The following is a 14972-nucleotide window of genomic DNA, read 5'->3' on the forward strand; positions in this document are numbered from 1 at the left end:
TTTTGGCAGGTATCTCTCCACTCCACTCTACTCCACTCTCCCTCCCTCTCTCCCCTCCCTCTCTCTCCATGTGATTGTGGATTGACGGGCCGGGTCTGTAAGTACATTATTACTTACTCTGTTAGTCTTGGCTTGGCTTGGCCCCTTGGCCCTTGGCCTTTGCGTTCTATGTACTGTCCCTTGTTTCTATTTATATATATCTCCCATTCTATGTAGGTGCTTAGTTTCTAGTACTACGGAGCGAGGCTCGAGCACTGTCGTACAGAGACAGACTACGGAGTATTTCTTTTTAGTGTCCTTTTTCTCTTTCCTCCACTGATGTGCACTGCACCGCATGTGTAACTGGTACACGGACCGAGTGCAAATCAAATCAAGGGGTTCCCCCTCCTTGAACAGTGAACAGAACGTCTAGCGTCAATGCGCCCTCCCGCCCTCTCTTGCTAGTCAATGCCATGCTTACGTTCTAAGCAATTTACAGGTACTTACTTAACTCCGTGGAGTGTGCCGTCTAACTTAGGTAAGTAAGTACTCTGCTCGGTTAATCCCTGCCGTGCTTACATGTACATACCTTAGGTAGATAGGTGTTTAGGCCTTCAAGTTGTAGTCTTTCTATTGCGTACTGCGTACGTGTACGGTACTCAGTACGGATCATATTGTCCTATACTATTCCGTTTTCATTCATGCCTGTGGGGAAAAAGGGTGAGGCGAGCAATCGGAACTAGGTACCGTAGAGTACGGTGTGTAAGGAGCGAGGGATGTATGCGGACTGGCTGGCCGAGACTTTTGAGTGGAACAAACCGAGGAAGTTGAATAGGAAGGAAAAGGAACAAACAGACGAAAATGGGCAAACAGTACGGCATAGCATAGCATGGCATAACGGCGCTAGATGAATAATAAAGTTGTGAGAGTTCCACGGAGGGATGCAGTATGCAATGTACTGTACATACTGACTCTGCTATGTACAGTACTTTAGGTATAGTGCTTTAAAATAGACACATTTCAGGTCTGGAATTGGCATGCCACTCGTGCAACAGTAGTCCGCTTAGGGTAAGTACCTAGGTAGATGCTTAGTAGGTTAGTAATTGACAGAGCGGCTGTGAAAAGCAACACTATCGGGACAACGGCAAGCGCAATAAAGTCCTCATCACTACTGTACCCACAGTAGCTTGCACTACAGCTTTAGGGTCACGACACAATGCGGAGTACGCAGTACACGCCATTATGCAGAGCATAGACCTATCTTCTTAGTAGCGCAACGGACATATGCAGTACTACTGGCATACTCTCTACTGTTATGCAGTAAGCTCCTGTCGCCGTCGTCCTCGTCTTACGAGACTATACTAAAAACGGATCGAGAGCTCTTCGGGCAATCTGCCAGGACATCCCGGAGTGTATGGAGTGCAGTCAATAATGGTATGGAGTACAAAAACAGTAGCAGCTCTTGGACAATGACAGCTTTGCACAGTGTATGTTGACGCAGCAGTGCTCGAGCTGGACAGGTTACTGACAAACTACCAATGGAGTACTGGGCAGAGTCACGCCGTGCTTCATCGATCCAGATTCCAGCTTGCGTGGCCGGACCTTGGGAGGCGGTGTGGCGTGCCTGGTCGGACCAGCAGGCTCGAATACGAAACATAGTTAGTTGCATTGCAAGGTACGGAAGAACACGGGAGCCTCACTGACAAGTATGTTGAAGACAATGATCAATAAAAGGAAAAGGAACGGGAGGACTGGACCTTTTAGTCAGTGCGCAGGCTTGCTTTCGATCGACGCCCTGGCGTTGGGCGGTGAAGACTGCTGTACACCTGAGATGTTGGCAGCTGGCAAATCCAAACAATCCCAGAGGAAGGATCGCATGCATACTGTAGGCCCGATGGAGATTCCACGATGGTAGTTATTCCAGAACCCAGCTATCCCCCGAAGGCGAGTGGAGTCAGCGCCTGCAGACCAGCTCCAAAAGGTTAGTAACCTCTATCAGTCCACTGTATGGAACTCTGTCCAGGTGGAGTATAGGCCCGGTATGGAGCGTCTACTGGATCCTCCTGCAGACAATCGTTCCTGAGAACGTGCCAGATTGGGAACCTGGATTTCGTCTTGGACCAGTCTTTTCCGTTCTCGATCAGATAGACTATTCTGGTAAAGGCAATAATTGAAACGCGCTTCTACGGCGCGTGGTGTGATATTTTTGGTGAGACGTGCTGTCGCAACAGCTCCGCTGGGCGCGTCAACCGTTAAGCCAATAGTCGCCACGCCAGTCGCAGTTTAAGCGATAGCGCCTCTCAACCCCATTGAAGTGTGAATCGGATACTATGGAGGACAGCAGTTACGACGCTGCAAAAGGGATCTTTGAGAGAACCGTTCTCATGTGGACAACGGGGCATACGAGACAATCGTTGCCTGGTTGAATCTCGTCACGCAAAAAAAGCATAGGGCAAAAATTTTGGGAACGGAAGGCGCCTAAGACCGGGCAAGGAACAGCATCTCAATGGCATATCCTCCGAGTTCCACGACATATGGACGAAGTGGCTTATCGGGGTTGGCATCCTGCTATTGGGGAATTCTGGAGACGTCAGCCACGTGTGGCTTCAATCGAGAAGCCTCACCAGACGTCGGGCTCCGTGGCAGTACAAATTATTCAGGCATTAAGTGGTGGCAAAAGGTGTTGGGTCATGGAGCCCGATTCGAAGTTGACAAGGAGCCACCAAACAATGTCGGGTCAGGCAACTGGTAGGCGATACACCCGGGCTCCTATCCAGGAACTGGAATTCGCGGTTGAGAAGAGCTCTAGACTCGTCGCACTTGACAGAAAAGGAAAACCAGCGTGGACCTTGATAGGTGTAGCCGAGCTGCAGCAGTGGCTAGTTGCTCCGCAGACGAGAGACAGCATTCTCGTTCCAGGGACAGGAGAGTCCGAGGGCTCCATCGGACAGATGAGAGATCCGGGCGGCAAAAGTGCTCAAGAAGCGGCCTAGGCGGTTATCGAGTGGTACGACATGTAGAGCGGATGCAGAGTAGGCTGGCCATGCGCCTGTTGTGCAGAAAAGACGTCCGATCCGCCAGGTACTCGCATGAAAAGCCACAGCTGGAATACTGAAAGGCTTCTGCCTTCTGGATGCCAGACGAGCAGAAAGCCATCAGGGATAATGGATCGAGGATCCCCGCTGCGCTGGGATGGGGAAGAGCAGCTGAGCAGAGCCCAAAGCTGCAACCCTAGACGCATGACGTACGCTTGCCCTAACGCTATGCCCGATCTGTCTGACCCTGAACTCCAGTAGAGACGGTTTTCTCCCTCTCTCCACCATTATCATTCGGCTTGTCCACAAATCACGACGAGTGAGGCCGCCTGTTAGTCCTTGAGCGCTGCCTTTCCCTTCTGACTCTGGTTTGCGGCTGTGGTCCTTTGCCTGACTCTCTAACCCAATGACCACCGTGAGCCCCTGGCACGGTGGACCCTCTCCCGGTCCCGTCGTACCTCGCAGGGCAATGTTGCGCAAGTAAACGGAGCCAAAAAAAATAAGGATGCAGCCTCAGGCGATGCTGACTCCTGAGACACCTGCCAGGGGCAGCATGGGACCCTTTGGGCCCTGGGCTTTGGCCGCCTCTGCACCACCATCGTCACTATCCTGGATCGCGGGATCGATCTTCTCTCTTCCGGCCGCGACAACCTTTCCCGATCATGGACAGGACCAATGGACAAAACATGGGCCCTGTGTTTCCCGAATAGGCACCGGGGATGCCTCTCTGGTCCCTTCATCGCCTTCTCTGTTGCCTGCCTCACCTCGCAAATGACGTCGGGTGCCCGAGCCCACCCCTCCCCCCGGCCGGCTCGTTGGGCGCGGGGATGGTTCGCAGTCACTCTCTGCAAAAGTCCGACTGTCCCGCTCTCTGCACCGTACATTCCATACTCTCTGCAGAGAAAGATACAAAAGGCCTCTGCTTCCCTCTCTCCATCGCCATCTTCGGTCTTCATCTCCAGCAGACTGTACCTTAGAATAGTATCAGCCATCAGTCATTGTTTGCGCCCTTTGACTCCCATCTTTTTTTCACCCGTTTGCCTGCCTTGCTCCGCCACAGCATCCCTCCTGGGAGACACAGTCAGCCTTGACAGTATTTAATCTCCAACATCCCATCTTCTGTCTTCTCCCTAGACTACAGTCCTCTCTACTTCCCGTCGCGCTGCCATTCCACGTCGATTAACCTCTGTGATTGTTACTTCTGCGCGGCCCTCGTCATCAACCCTACGACCCCCACCTACCAGGAAAACACTGCATTCAAGATGCCTCACAAGCTTAATCCTTCCGAGTCATCTGCTTCCAGCAGGGATAGCAGTGGCGACAGAGTTGCAGTTCATGATGCACGAGGTGCGTAACGACTTCCCCTCTGGCGGGGCATTTACTTGGTTTTCCCTCCGATTTCGATTTGACGCCCGCTAACTTTATTCCGCTGCCTTATAGACTCGAGTCCTGTGGCGCGCACAACCTCAAATTCCAAAGACTACAAAGTAGTCGTTCACAACGGAGGCGGTCCCAGTTACGACGAAAGAAGATCTGCCAGCTGGGACAAAGGCAGGTGGAAATAGACAGGTCCACTGGGTTTCAGTGACGGGAAGCTTGCGACGCGAAGCATTCTCGTTCGGGGACGCGCTGGCGGAAGAGGTGGGCTGGCGGACTATTTGTCGCGGGCCCGCTGCCTTCCCGCATATCTCCTATGGGGTTGCCCCGGAAAGTGAGGCGACGATCGACGCACCGGATTCGCCGTGGCTTGACGACATGAACCTAACCTCCAGATCGGGCGATTGGTGCATGCGGCGAACATTCTGGACCTCGACCTCGACCTACCTGGCTACCGCTGCATTTTCGCAAGTCTCAAACCCGGATTCCGTCCTCATTTCATGCACCCGATACCCTTGCTTCGCTTTCTCGCGTCCATTCCGACACTGCTCCTCTTTGGATTTTTGTACCACTACTGATACCTTTGCATTACACGTGTTTAATCCCTTTCTCTTCTGCAAGCGACACATGCACATCCCGTACACCTGCCCTTTCCACAGCTCTGACCTAATACCAAGGACATAGCGGTGGCCCTCTGCTTTTCTTTGCACTTATTGTTCTGTTGCACTTTCGAATTTTTTGACTGGCATGGCATGTATAATGGATGATCGGATACACTGGCTGGGCCGGTGACCTGGAGCAATGTTGGACACAAGGATGTTCTCTTTTGTTGCGGTACATTTTTTTTGGATGCGTTGTTTGTTTGGCTGCTTGACCGGAGTTGCAGTGGCTGTGGTGTTACTGTACACAAGATTTCTGCATATGGCTGCTTCCTGTTTGTCACTATATCCCTGTATTATTCACCATGTACCATCTTTTTCTCGTTTGCGCTTTTCGGACTGTCTATGTTTTCAGATAGACGAATCAGACTAGAAGCATCGTCGGATGCATCACAGGCTCATACCTGAACCAGACGGTGGGCGCAAGCTCAAAAATACCATCACCTTTCAAATAAATTCGTCTCGCGATCTTTGGTATTTTTCTTTGCTCTTTTATGTTTGTTGATTATATCCTCTGGTGGTCAACGTCGAGCCATCACCAAAACATTTGCGGAGGATTCAACGTGTATGGCCTACGAAAGTCAACTCGAATCCTAGCTACCTGGGCGGTAAGAAGGACCTCTAAAAGCCACAAGGCACTAAAGAGATTGCTTCCAGGTACTCGACTGTTTTACGGCTATTGTTATCCGCGTGTTTTCTCGTCGATCATATCTACACGGCTCCTTCCTGAACCTTGCCTTGCCTATTTTGTGACCCTTTTTGGCATCTCCATCTACTCTCAGAGAACTCCGCTCTGTCTTCCGAAGAAATTCTGATTGATCTACATTAAAGCTGTCTAACTCTCAGTTTCGTTACAGCCGAGAGTCTGTCAGAGGTGCTATGCCAATGTGGCACCACGGATTCTCTCTTACCCACAGGACATTTTGAGTTCATACAGTTCGGCATCCGGCAACCAATTTTAGTTAAGTCTTGCTTCCAGGACTGTCTGGCTACTTGCCTGACTACGCCAAATTTTCACCAGCTTGAGTCCGGCACTTTCAAACATCTTCTTCCAATCGCTCTCGGTGCGTTCTCGGCCTCCAAAGGTGAACATAGCTTGATCCATCCAGTAGCAAGTCATGTCTTCCACGTTGCCTGGCCGCTCACTACCATACTCAGGGACAACCATCTCGCCAATAAGGATGCGTGAATCTGACGCCATGGCAGGGACGATCTGCTCAAGGATCTTCATGCAATGAGCATCTGTCCAGTTGTGGAAGCAGCGACGGATATAATAGGCATGAGCATCTGAAATCCGATTTGTCAGCCTGAGCCCCTTGACATTTCCATTTGGACGCATTTCACTCACTCTTGACGGGTTGCGGGGTAAAGAAGTCGTGCGGCATCTTCTCAATCCCCGGGAGCGCCGGGAACGAATTCAAAACCATCGGACGGTCCTGAAGAATGAGCTTGCCTTTCAGATCGGGCCATTGCTGTTTAATCTGAAGGAGCGACTGGCCCCTTCCTCCGCCAATGTCCACAATCAGCGGTCTGGTCTCCGTGTCGGGCACGCCGGCCAACTCAGTGCCGAACGGGTACATTCCCAGGACGGGAAGGACGGAATCCTGCGTTGACATGGCAATGTCGAATTGCTTGATGCGCCGCGGGTCCTGTGAGATAATCTCGAAGAAGCTCTTTCCGTCACTGTTGTTACCCCATGCGAAGGGGTTGCTTGTCATGCTCATCGTGTCCTTACGACCGACTTCTCGGAAGTACTCTGGTAGTCTCGAAGTGTTGACGAGGATTTCATCGCACCTTTAACGTCATAAGGATCTGGACCAGACCAATGCTGCTGTTATCCGGCAAGGAACAGACTCACATCAGTTTGAAGAAGTCTACTTCATGCCCCTCGAGGTATGCCAGCGAAAAGGGGGTATGCGCATACTCATCCGGGCCTACCATTTCGAATATTCCTGTGACGGTGAGAATCCGCATCAAGCGGACTAACCATCGTCAGCATCTATTTCCTGCCTAAGTAAATATTGATACCAGCAAATCCTACCAATCAATGCTTCGTCAGCCCCAACCTTGGCCGCCAGCTCCTTTGCCGTCATGCTCTGCTCCCGGGGAATGGTCTCGGGAACGCGCAGCTCGAGGAGGGCACGCAAATTGCATGTTTCCACAAACTAGTGATCAATTGAGCAGAAAAATCAGCCAGGGTATCGATTTCAAGTGGTCGCACGCAATATCATGATAACATGCTCTCTTGATCGCTGGAGGTGGGCCACCGCAAATCCCGGTTGAGGGGGCGGGGCGACCCGAAACAGATCCAACCATGGAACCGCGCAACGTGGAACGGGGCGGAAGGGAACCGAGAGTCCCGGAGAAGGGAAGAGATCCTACATTTGTAAAGTGGTCAAATATCGCCTCCCTGGGATCCTTCAGGCGCAATGCCAGCTTGTTGAGCGACTGCACAAGGCCAATTCGCTGAGTACGGTCTGTCTGCCCAGATCGCTCGTACTGCTTGATGGCTGCGAGGATCTGCTCGCATTGTGCACTTAGTGGTCCAGATGAAGAAGACATGATTACTGTGGCACAATCGGTCAGTCATTCTTCTTGCATTGAGTCGATATCTATGATATAGGTACTTAACGGACAGAATATTAACTCAAGTCGGCTCAATCGCAAGTGAAAAGGAGATAGGGGAACTTGGATTAGTAAGTATTCACACGGTCGGGCAGAGGCGGATAGCTGGAGACTGATGTACAAAAGGCGTGAGAACCGAAGTATTTCTCTACGGAGTAGGGAACCGGGTACCTGAAGCTCAGCGCGGGGCTTTTGTATCTGAGCGCCGGACTACTGCCCCAGCCGCTTTCATAACGATCGATCTAGATCCAACGACCCCACCAGCTGCCGTTTGCCATTATACTTCGAGATCGACATCTTCCTGCTGTCTGTGGTAGACCGCAGTCCCAAGACCCGGGATGAGCCTCCGAGACCACTGTCAACGACAAAGTTCCACTAAATATGCGTCAAGTTTGTCTGCGCCCGAAGTGCTGGTCTCCCGAGACCATGCCATGGGTATGGTTGGTAGGGTCGATCGGCTGGCTGACTGTGATGAATAATGCATGAATAATAGCGACCAATGATGACAGAGTTTATGAGTCGATTACAGTAGGTTGCCAAAACTTTCGTTACCCAGGGGCCAGGGTCCCTGACCAAGGCCGTCTTACCTTGCTGCCTTTTTTAATGCGATCCGGACTTCCTTTGCTCAACCCGTTTCCTATCATACCAATATCTGGTTTATCCTCCAATAGCTTCAAAGTCACATGGATATAAAATAGCAATCCTCCAAAGCTGCTAGCAAAGGGATCCTGCATAACAGCAGAAGGTTTGGCAACTTACTGTATGTATGCCGTATCTACGTCTTACTTGGTATCCTGCATTTCGCGCAGTCTACTACTACTACTGCATGACCTCAGAAGTGTTTAGGTACTGTACAGCATGAGCTGGAATCCTGGGCACTTATTTCAGCAAAGACTCCCTGGTAAGTATCTTGCCTACAAAGTACTGTAGTACCAACATACCGGATCCTCAGGTAAGCGCCTGGATATGGACTAAGGTAGGTATGTACTAAGTCCCCATCCCGGACCCCAGGTTCTGTCCTACCTACTCCGTACTCTGGATGTGTATCATTTCCACCATCATGTGTCAAACCACCTGACTTAAGACGACAGGTAAATGCCGAGGTTGGTCGGTACTTGCATAGTACATACCTAATAATAGAATATTGCGGCAACTTGCTTCTCACGGCGGTGTGCAGAGTAGAGTAGTATCTACTATACATACAGTTAATGGGTCTCGGGAGATTGGATGTCGTCTGCTTTGGTGAGGGTAACTACCTGCTAGGTAGGTATTTATGTCCCTAGCAGGTGGCTGGATAGCTGGGTGATATCACCCTTTGCATTCATGGCACAACCAGCTTCATCAAACTCGTTTATCGTTCTCTCTATCCATCTCTCTCTCTCCCCACCTATAGCCCTTTGCGGAAGACAGTCATAAGCTTTTGATCCCTCCGTCAGCCAGATCCACACCTATTAACTAACCCTCGGTTACTGTGACGTGACGCATTTCAACTTACCGGGTATATTTGCACCTGTTCGCATTCAAGTGTTAGAAACCTGCAAAAAAAAATTTTTCGATCGGATCATCTCCATACCTTATCAAGATCCCACACCCCCCTCTGCGCGTACACATCCTTCTTCAACTCCTCCAACGCTTCCTCCTTCGTCGCGGCCTGCGCGACCAGGAAACTGCCGTTGAAGGCGCGGGGTTCGTCTCCGACGGGGGGTTTTTCGAGCGTGGGGCCTATTTTGTTTGCGCAAAGAGCATATTTAGCATTTTATTCATAGTCACGGGTGTATATACCTAGGTAGGTAGGTAGACTTGGTGTTGAACTCACCTCCCATGACCCAAGTCCCGGCATCGACACTCTTGGCTAAGCCGGCTAGGTGGTCTCTATTGTGGTGTGAGATTTATTGTCAGCACTAGCATTGAATCAAATCAAAAGAAGGTGCTAGTGTCGAGGGAGGGAGGGATGCTTTGCTTACTGTCGTGCGGCGAGTCGCTTTTCCAGTGAGTTGGGGTGGTCTGGGACCAGAATGACCCATTCCAGTTCAGGTGTTGAGAGGATGGATCCGGTCATTGTTGTTGTTGTGGTGGTTGCGGATATAATTGTCTGGGGTTACTTAGAGATGTAAGATGTATTCGGACTTCCTTGGGTCACGGTAATGGGTTGAGGTACCAAGTAGGTAGGTTAGGTAGTTACCCCTCCTACCCCTCATATAGAAGATGTACTTACCTACTAATGTATAGGTACCATGATTAGTTAGGTAGGCCAGTAAGTTAGTACTTTGGGCGATGCGATGTGGAGTTTCTCCATGCGTAGCCGAGTTGCCGGCTTATCTTCGTTTACTACCTAGGTAACAGTTGCATTGTTGTACGGTGCCTTAGCCTAGAGATGTAGATGCCTTAGTCGTCGTCGTCGTCTAGGAATTCGTTGATTGAATGACTTATAATAGATCAAGCAAGCAACATCAATTGCACACGTACGCTGCGCTTTTTTGTGTTTTATTTTATTGATATTACGGGTTGAAGAAACAGGTAGGTGCTCTTATCACGCTGTTATCTTTTTCCAGAACACCTTGGGCTTCCTATTCTAGGTATCTACCTCCTACCATACCTTAGAGGTAGTTAGGTAGGTAGGTATTGGAAACTCTCTACATTATCTAATCCTTATGCAACTGCGACTGACATGATTGAGATTCGTCTGTTCATGTTAATAATTCATGCAGTCCTCGTCTTCTTCATCGGCCAGGTCTGCTTTGAGCTGCCCAGCAACCGGACTCTCCTGGGTCGCCGATCCAACCCACAGACGGGGACCATTCATGTTCCTCGCTTGTATCCTTGCCCTTATCGGCCTCTATATGATTGGATTGGATTCCTGGATGCGCCTATTCATAGACATGTCGGTGCGTTTCTCGCAGATTCAGGTGCCAATTCATTGATTGTGGCGGGGCTGGCTCAGTGCCAGAATAGCATCGGAGGAGATTCGAAATGCTCAGTGACGACGCTTACCCAGATGCTGGTGTAGGCTTTGTTTACTCTGCTTTCATCTTTAGACAGCAAGTATGGGTTTTCCTATTAAATTTTCTTTCCCCTTTTCCAGCACTCCTCTAAGAGGATTGAACCTAACTGTGCTTGGCTTTAGGACGTTCCCTGTTGCATTCCCGAAATCATTTCCATGGGTGCGATGGTCCTGCTGATCTTGACAACTCACCCGCAGGACCATCCCGGAGACGGCCCCTGTTCCTCTCCCTGTTCGTGAAGTTGAAAGAATGGGCTCGCAGTCTCCCAGCACATCTACAACTTCCCTTTTCTGCCGGACACACAGCTGTCTTCAACAGAGAAATCCACCAGCTCCATCTGCCTTACTTGACTAGCATCACTCTTCTTCATCTGAGCAAATCCACACAGCCCCTTCCCAAGGCATGCACGGCAGGCATTCTGGCCGCATCGTGCGTTGCGCGTATTTTCGAAGATTTCCTGACTCGGGGCTCCCTCCGCTTCCTCCAAGGCATGGCGGGTTGGTACCTCGCCATCGCGATGTAGCCCTTCTTCACTCGCGGCAAGTCGAGTACCTATCCGCAGCAGCGGACCAGCAGATTGGCATCCTGCGTCTGGCGCTGAAGGAGATGGCCAAAACGTGGCATTCGTCCAAGATGTTCGATGCGGGATTCGAGCGGCTACTCAGCAGCGCGCAGCCCGCTCATGGCCCAGAGACAACGGGACTCTCCAATCAAGCAGGCGAAGAGTCGCACATGGCTGCGTCGATGCTGGCCGAGTTGGTGACGCACGGCGGCGGCGTAGATGTCCTGGACTACTTTCCCTATGCGACCGGAAACGAGTCCGCTGTTTGCGATACTGATGGCTGAGAATCAAATGCTTTTTCCGGAGCTGGAGAGCTTGAACGATCTGACGTCGCAGTTGCATGGACTGTTCGAGACGCCGTTTGAGGTGTTTAATTGTGAAGTTTTGTAAATTATCTCTGTTTCATTGTATAATATTGCAATCGTACATACTTCCTCACTAAAAGGTTTTTCATCATTACTTGTATGTTTATCAGTATTTTCATCAAAAAGCTTTTTCCTCTACTTCTTTGAAATTGAGCGAGTTGATCAAGGAGCTCCAAATACAGCATCTGGAAGTTAGGTTCCATAGAAAGGCTACTGATCTTTGGAGTTCTCTTGATTGAATTCTAGGCAATACTTAGGGGTCTCCTCAACTAGAATTTAGCAGTGACCGCCGCATGATTGACTTTTCGGTTACAGGAGAACGCTTGTAGGTAGTAGTACTAAATAGTTGCAAGCGATAACATCTTGTTTTGTGTATGTATGACTTTCTCGCAGTCCCAAGGAGATCGCAGTGAGCGTATAAGTAATCTGTCAACAAAGAAATAAAGGTTGTTTTAGTTGTCCTCTCGCTGCATACTGCAATTTCCCGGTTAATTCATCAGCGCGGTTCTGCTGCCGGCCTGCTGCGGCAACGTGAGCTCCCATATTTGGAGGTCGATGTTTCCCAAAACCCATCATCACAGAACCTATAATAATCGGATATACAGTGCAGGTACCGGTTAACGGCTAACAGCTACAGTGTAGTCCATCCTGATCGAGATGACTTGGCATCCAGAAGCCGGCAAATCGGTAAACCCTGAGCCGTTCGGCTATCATGCCATATCCAGTCTTCATAGCCGGCAGAGTCCCTTTTTGGATTCATTTTTCAACTCCAACATGCGGATGCAAGCAAGAAGTGTTCATGGACTCGTCCGATGAGATCGCCTGAAGTGCAGGTAAGGGTCAATGTAGCCTTATCAGGCCATTATTGATAAAATTTCAGGTTTCTAGCGACATATACTATATAGACGCTTAATCCAAATTTGCGTCTTGCTTCTGATTCAAGGTTAAACAAGCATCACGATCATCCAAATTCCAATCTTCCATCAAAAACGTCATCTCCCAGTTATTTAATATGGCATCGTCTGCAATCGTCAACGAAGGCGTCCAGTCTTCAGAGCCAACAGCGACCTTGCCAGACGACGTCGTACGGCAGAAAGCACATGAGTTGATAAAAGAGAATGGACACGAGACGGACTCATCGACAAACGGGGCAGGGAGAGACACCAAACTTCATGTCCATAAGAATGGAAGCGCCAATACAGAGCAAAATTCCTTGATTACATCTCTCCAACGACTATGCCGTCACAAAAGAACCCGATTGGCACAATCAGGCCGGTGCGGATCATTTGCATTGGCGCCGGGGCCAGCGGAATCAACCTTGCGTATCAGGTCCAGCGGCATATGAAGAAGACAGACTTGGTGATTTATGAGAAGAATCCCGCCATCGGGGGAACGTGGTACGAGAATCGGTACCCGGGATGTAAATGTGATATTCGTAAGTCTCCCTCCTGCACGCTATGTGCGCTTACTACCCTTCTGTATGCCAGAGTTGCTAACTAAGTCCAGCATCACACAATTATCAGTTCGCGTGGGAACCCAATCCAGATTGGCAGGAGATGTTCTCGATACATCACAAGATTCGAGCCTATCTTAACCACTGCGTGTCCAAATACGACTTGCGGAAATACATCTGCCTGAACCACCGCATGGTCGGAGCAACCTGGAATGAGGAAGGGGGCATCTGGCATTTACAGATCGAAGATACTGTCAACCAGCTGATCTTTGACAATTGTTGTCACTTCCTCATCAACGCAGGCGGGATTCTGAATAACTGGAAATGGCCAGACATCCCCGGTCTCCATGAATTTAAGGGAAAGCTCATCCACAGCGCAAACTGGCCTGAGGATTGGGACTATAAGGGGCTTAGTGTTGCGGTCATTGGGAATAGTTCGACGGGTATACAGATTGTTCCCTCTATGCAACCGCACGTCAAAGAGCTAATCCATCTCATTCGATCGCCTACATGGGTCACCCCAGGGGCTACATCGCGGTACCCTTCGCTCAGGGGCGGGAAGATGCCGGATCGATTCAGTGATAAACAGAGGGAGCACTTCCACAATGACCCTGAGTTGTACCTCGCCTTCAGAAAGCAGGTGGAAAAGGAGATCAACAGCAAATTCCAGATGCTGGTCAACAGCAGTCAGAAGGCAGAGGAGGTCAAGAACACCTACAACAGCATGATCAAGCTACTCAGAGAAGGGAGTGCCAAATACGCTGACAAGATCATCACTGATTTTCCTGTCGGCTGCAGATGTATCACGCCGGGAATTGGCTACCTCGAGAGCTTCTCCAAATCCAACGTCCGGATGATCACCGAGGCAAAGATTGAGCGCGTCGACGCTGACAGTCTGACCATGTCTGGTGGCGAGCACATCAAGACGGATGCCATTGTTTGCGCTACCGGCTTTGATGTTTCATTCACGGCCTGATTTCCTATCATCGGCCGTGACGGTGTCAGTCTCAAGGACTTCCGGTCGGAGCCCAACATCCCATATGCATACTTATCCACGGCGGTCCCCAAATTCCCCAACTATTTCAGTAAGTACTTATCCCAAGCAAGAAGGAAAGAAAGAAAGAAAGAAAGGATAACAAGGAAACCATTCTTCCTCGGTCCCAACGCCCCCATCTCCCACGGCAGCGTCTTCACCATCACAGAGCAAAGCTCAAGTACGTCCTGCAGCTGATCACCAAAGCGCAAAAGGAGGGGATCGAAGCGTACGATGTCAAGCAGGCCGCGTGCGACGACTTCCTCACGCACATCCAGCATTTCATGCCGCGCACCGCGTGGGCCGCCAACTGCCGGTCGTGGTTCAAGAACGGACGGTTCACGGGCCCCGTGCTGGCCATCCATCCGGGGAGCCGGATACACCGGTTCCATGCACTCGAGAGGCCCAAGTTTGAGGGATTTCGACTACACATATCTGGCGGGGAATCGGTTCCAGTATCTCGGGAATGGGTTCTCGACGAGGGAGATCGAGGGCGACGATACGTGGTTTTCGGAGGATCCTGATCCGAGGTTTCTTTATTACTGAGGTTGATACCTGCCTTCTTAGTCTGCTATATTAGCTTTCGTCTACATTTGGCCCAGCAAGTGACTTTGGGCAATGAAATACTCTCCGATATCCTCAAAAGGGTTTGGTCTCAGGGAGAAAGCTTACATAGGCAGGCAGAATAAACAGGCAGGTTGCAACACGCAAGGTAGACTTTTTGTTCTCATATAAAGCTGGTCATAAAACACAAGAGCAAAGCAGACAATATCTTTTACAGATCTTGAAGTTTCAGAGGTAATGAAAAGACGTATCCAAGAGATAATATGGAACAAGGCAAGGAAACAAAACCCAGTTCAGATCTGCCCTGCCCTGTCCTTC

General features: G+C 50.2%; 7 protein-coding genes across 7 annotated transcripts; 4 read left to right on the forward strand and 3 right to left on the reverse strand.

Annotated features, from left to right (window-relative positions):
• Positions 1–2708: 2708 nt before the first annotated feature.
• On the forward strand, positions 2709–2972 carry VTN00DRAFT_690 (uncharacterized protein; the record flags this gene model as incomplete). Its single annotated transcript, XM_069433587.1, has 1 exon — positions 2709–2972. The coding sequence occupies one exon, from the start codon at positions 2709–2711 to the stop codon at positions 2970–2972; it is 264 nt and encodes an 87-aa protein (XP_069291397.1).
• Positions 2973–4276: 1304 nt separating this feature from the next.
• On the forward strand, positions 4277–4579 carry VTN00DRAFT_691 (uncharacterized protein; the record flags this gene model as incomplete). The annotated part of the gene is made up of 2 exons (XM_069433598.1): positions 4277–4361; positions 4455–4579. 2 exons carry the CDS (start codon positions 4277–4279, stop codon positions 4577–4579), a joined length of 210 nt encoding a protein of 69 aa, XP_069291398.1.
• A 522-nt stretch (positions 4580–5101) lies between these two features.
• On the reverse strand, positions 5102–5983 carry VTN00DRAFT_692 (uncharacterized protein; the record flags this gene model as incomplete). Its single annotated transcript, XM_069433609.1, has 2 exons — positions 5102–5323; positions 5891–5983. 2 exons carry the CDS (start codon positions 5981–5983, stop codon positions 5102–5104), a joined length of 315 nt encoding a protein of 104 aa, XP_069291399.1.
• A 25-nt stretch (positions 5984–6008) lies between these two features.
• Positions 6009–7612, reverse strand: VTN00DRAFT_693 (uncharacterized protein; the record flags this gene model as incomplete). Its single annotated transcript, XM_069433620.1, has 5 exons — positions 6009–6337; positions 6399–6844; positions 6909–7032; positions 7092–7215; positions 7433–7612. 5 exons carry the CDS (start codon positions 7610–7612, stop codon positions 6009–6011), a joined length of 1203 nt encoding a protein of 400 aa, XP_069291400.1.
• A 340-nt stretch (positions 7613–7952) lies between these two features.
• Positions 7953–9734, reverse strand: VTN00DRAFT_694 (uncharacterized protein; the record flags this gene model as incomplete). Its single annotated transcript, XM_069433631.1, has 5 exons — positions 7953–8030; positions 9171–9185; positions 9249–9397; positions 9492–9547; positions 9640–9734. 5 exons carry the CDS (start codon positions 9732–9734, stop codon positions 7953–7955), a joined length of 393 nt encoding a protein of 130 aa, XP_069291401.1.
• Positions 9735–10343: 609 nt separating this feature from the next.
• On the forward strand, positions 10344–11523 carry VTN00DRAFT_695 (uncharacterized protein; the record flags this gene model as incomplete). The annotated part of the gene is made up of 3 exons (XM_069433642.1): positions 10344–10560; positions 10875–11174; positions 11222–11523. The coding sequence occupies 3 exons, from the start codon at positions 10344–10346 to the stop codon at positions 11521–11523; spliced, it is 819 nt and encodes a 272-aa protein (XP_069291402.1).
• Positions 11524–12840: 1317 nt separating this feature from the next.
• On the forward strand, positions 12841–14614 carry VTN00DRAFT_696 (uncharacterized protein; the record flags this gene model as incomplete). Its single annotated transcript, XM_069433653.1, has 4 exons — positions 12841–13039; positions 13111–14015; positions 14070–14142; positions 14298–14614. 4 exons carry the CDS (start codon positions 12841–12843, stop codon positions 14612–14614), a joined length of 1494 nt encoding a protein of 497 aa, XP_069291403.1.
• Positions 14615–14972: the final 358 nt, after the last annotated feature.

Source organism: Thermoascus crustaceus (assembly GCF_041956765.1).
Source record: "Thermoascus crustaceus strain CBS 181.67 unplaced genomic scaffold VTN00scaffold_1, whole genome shotgun sequence".
NCBI classification, from domain to species: Eukaryota; Fungi; Ascomycota; class Eurotiomycetes; order Eurotiales; family Thermoascaceae; genus Thermoascus; species Thermoascus crustaceus.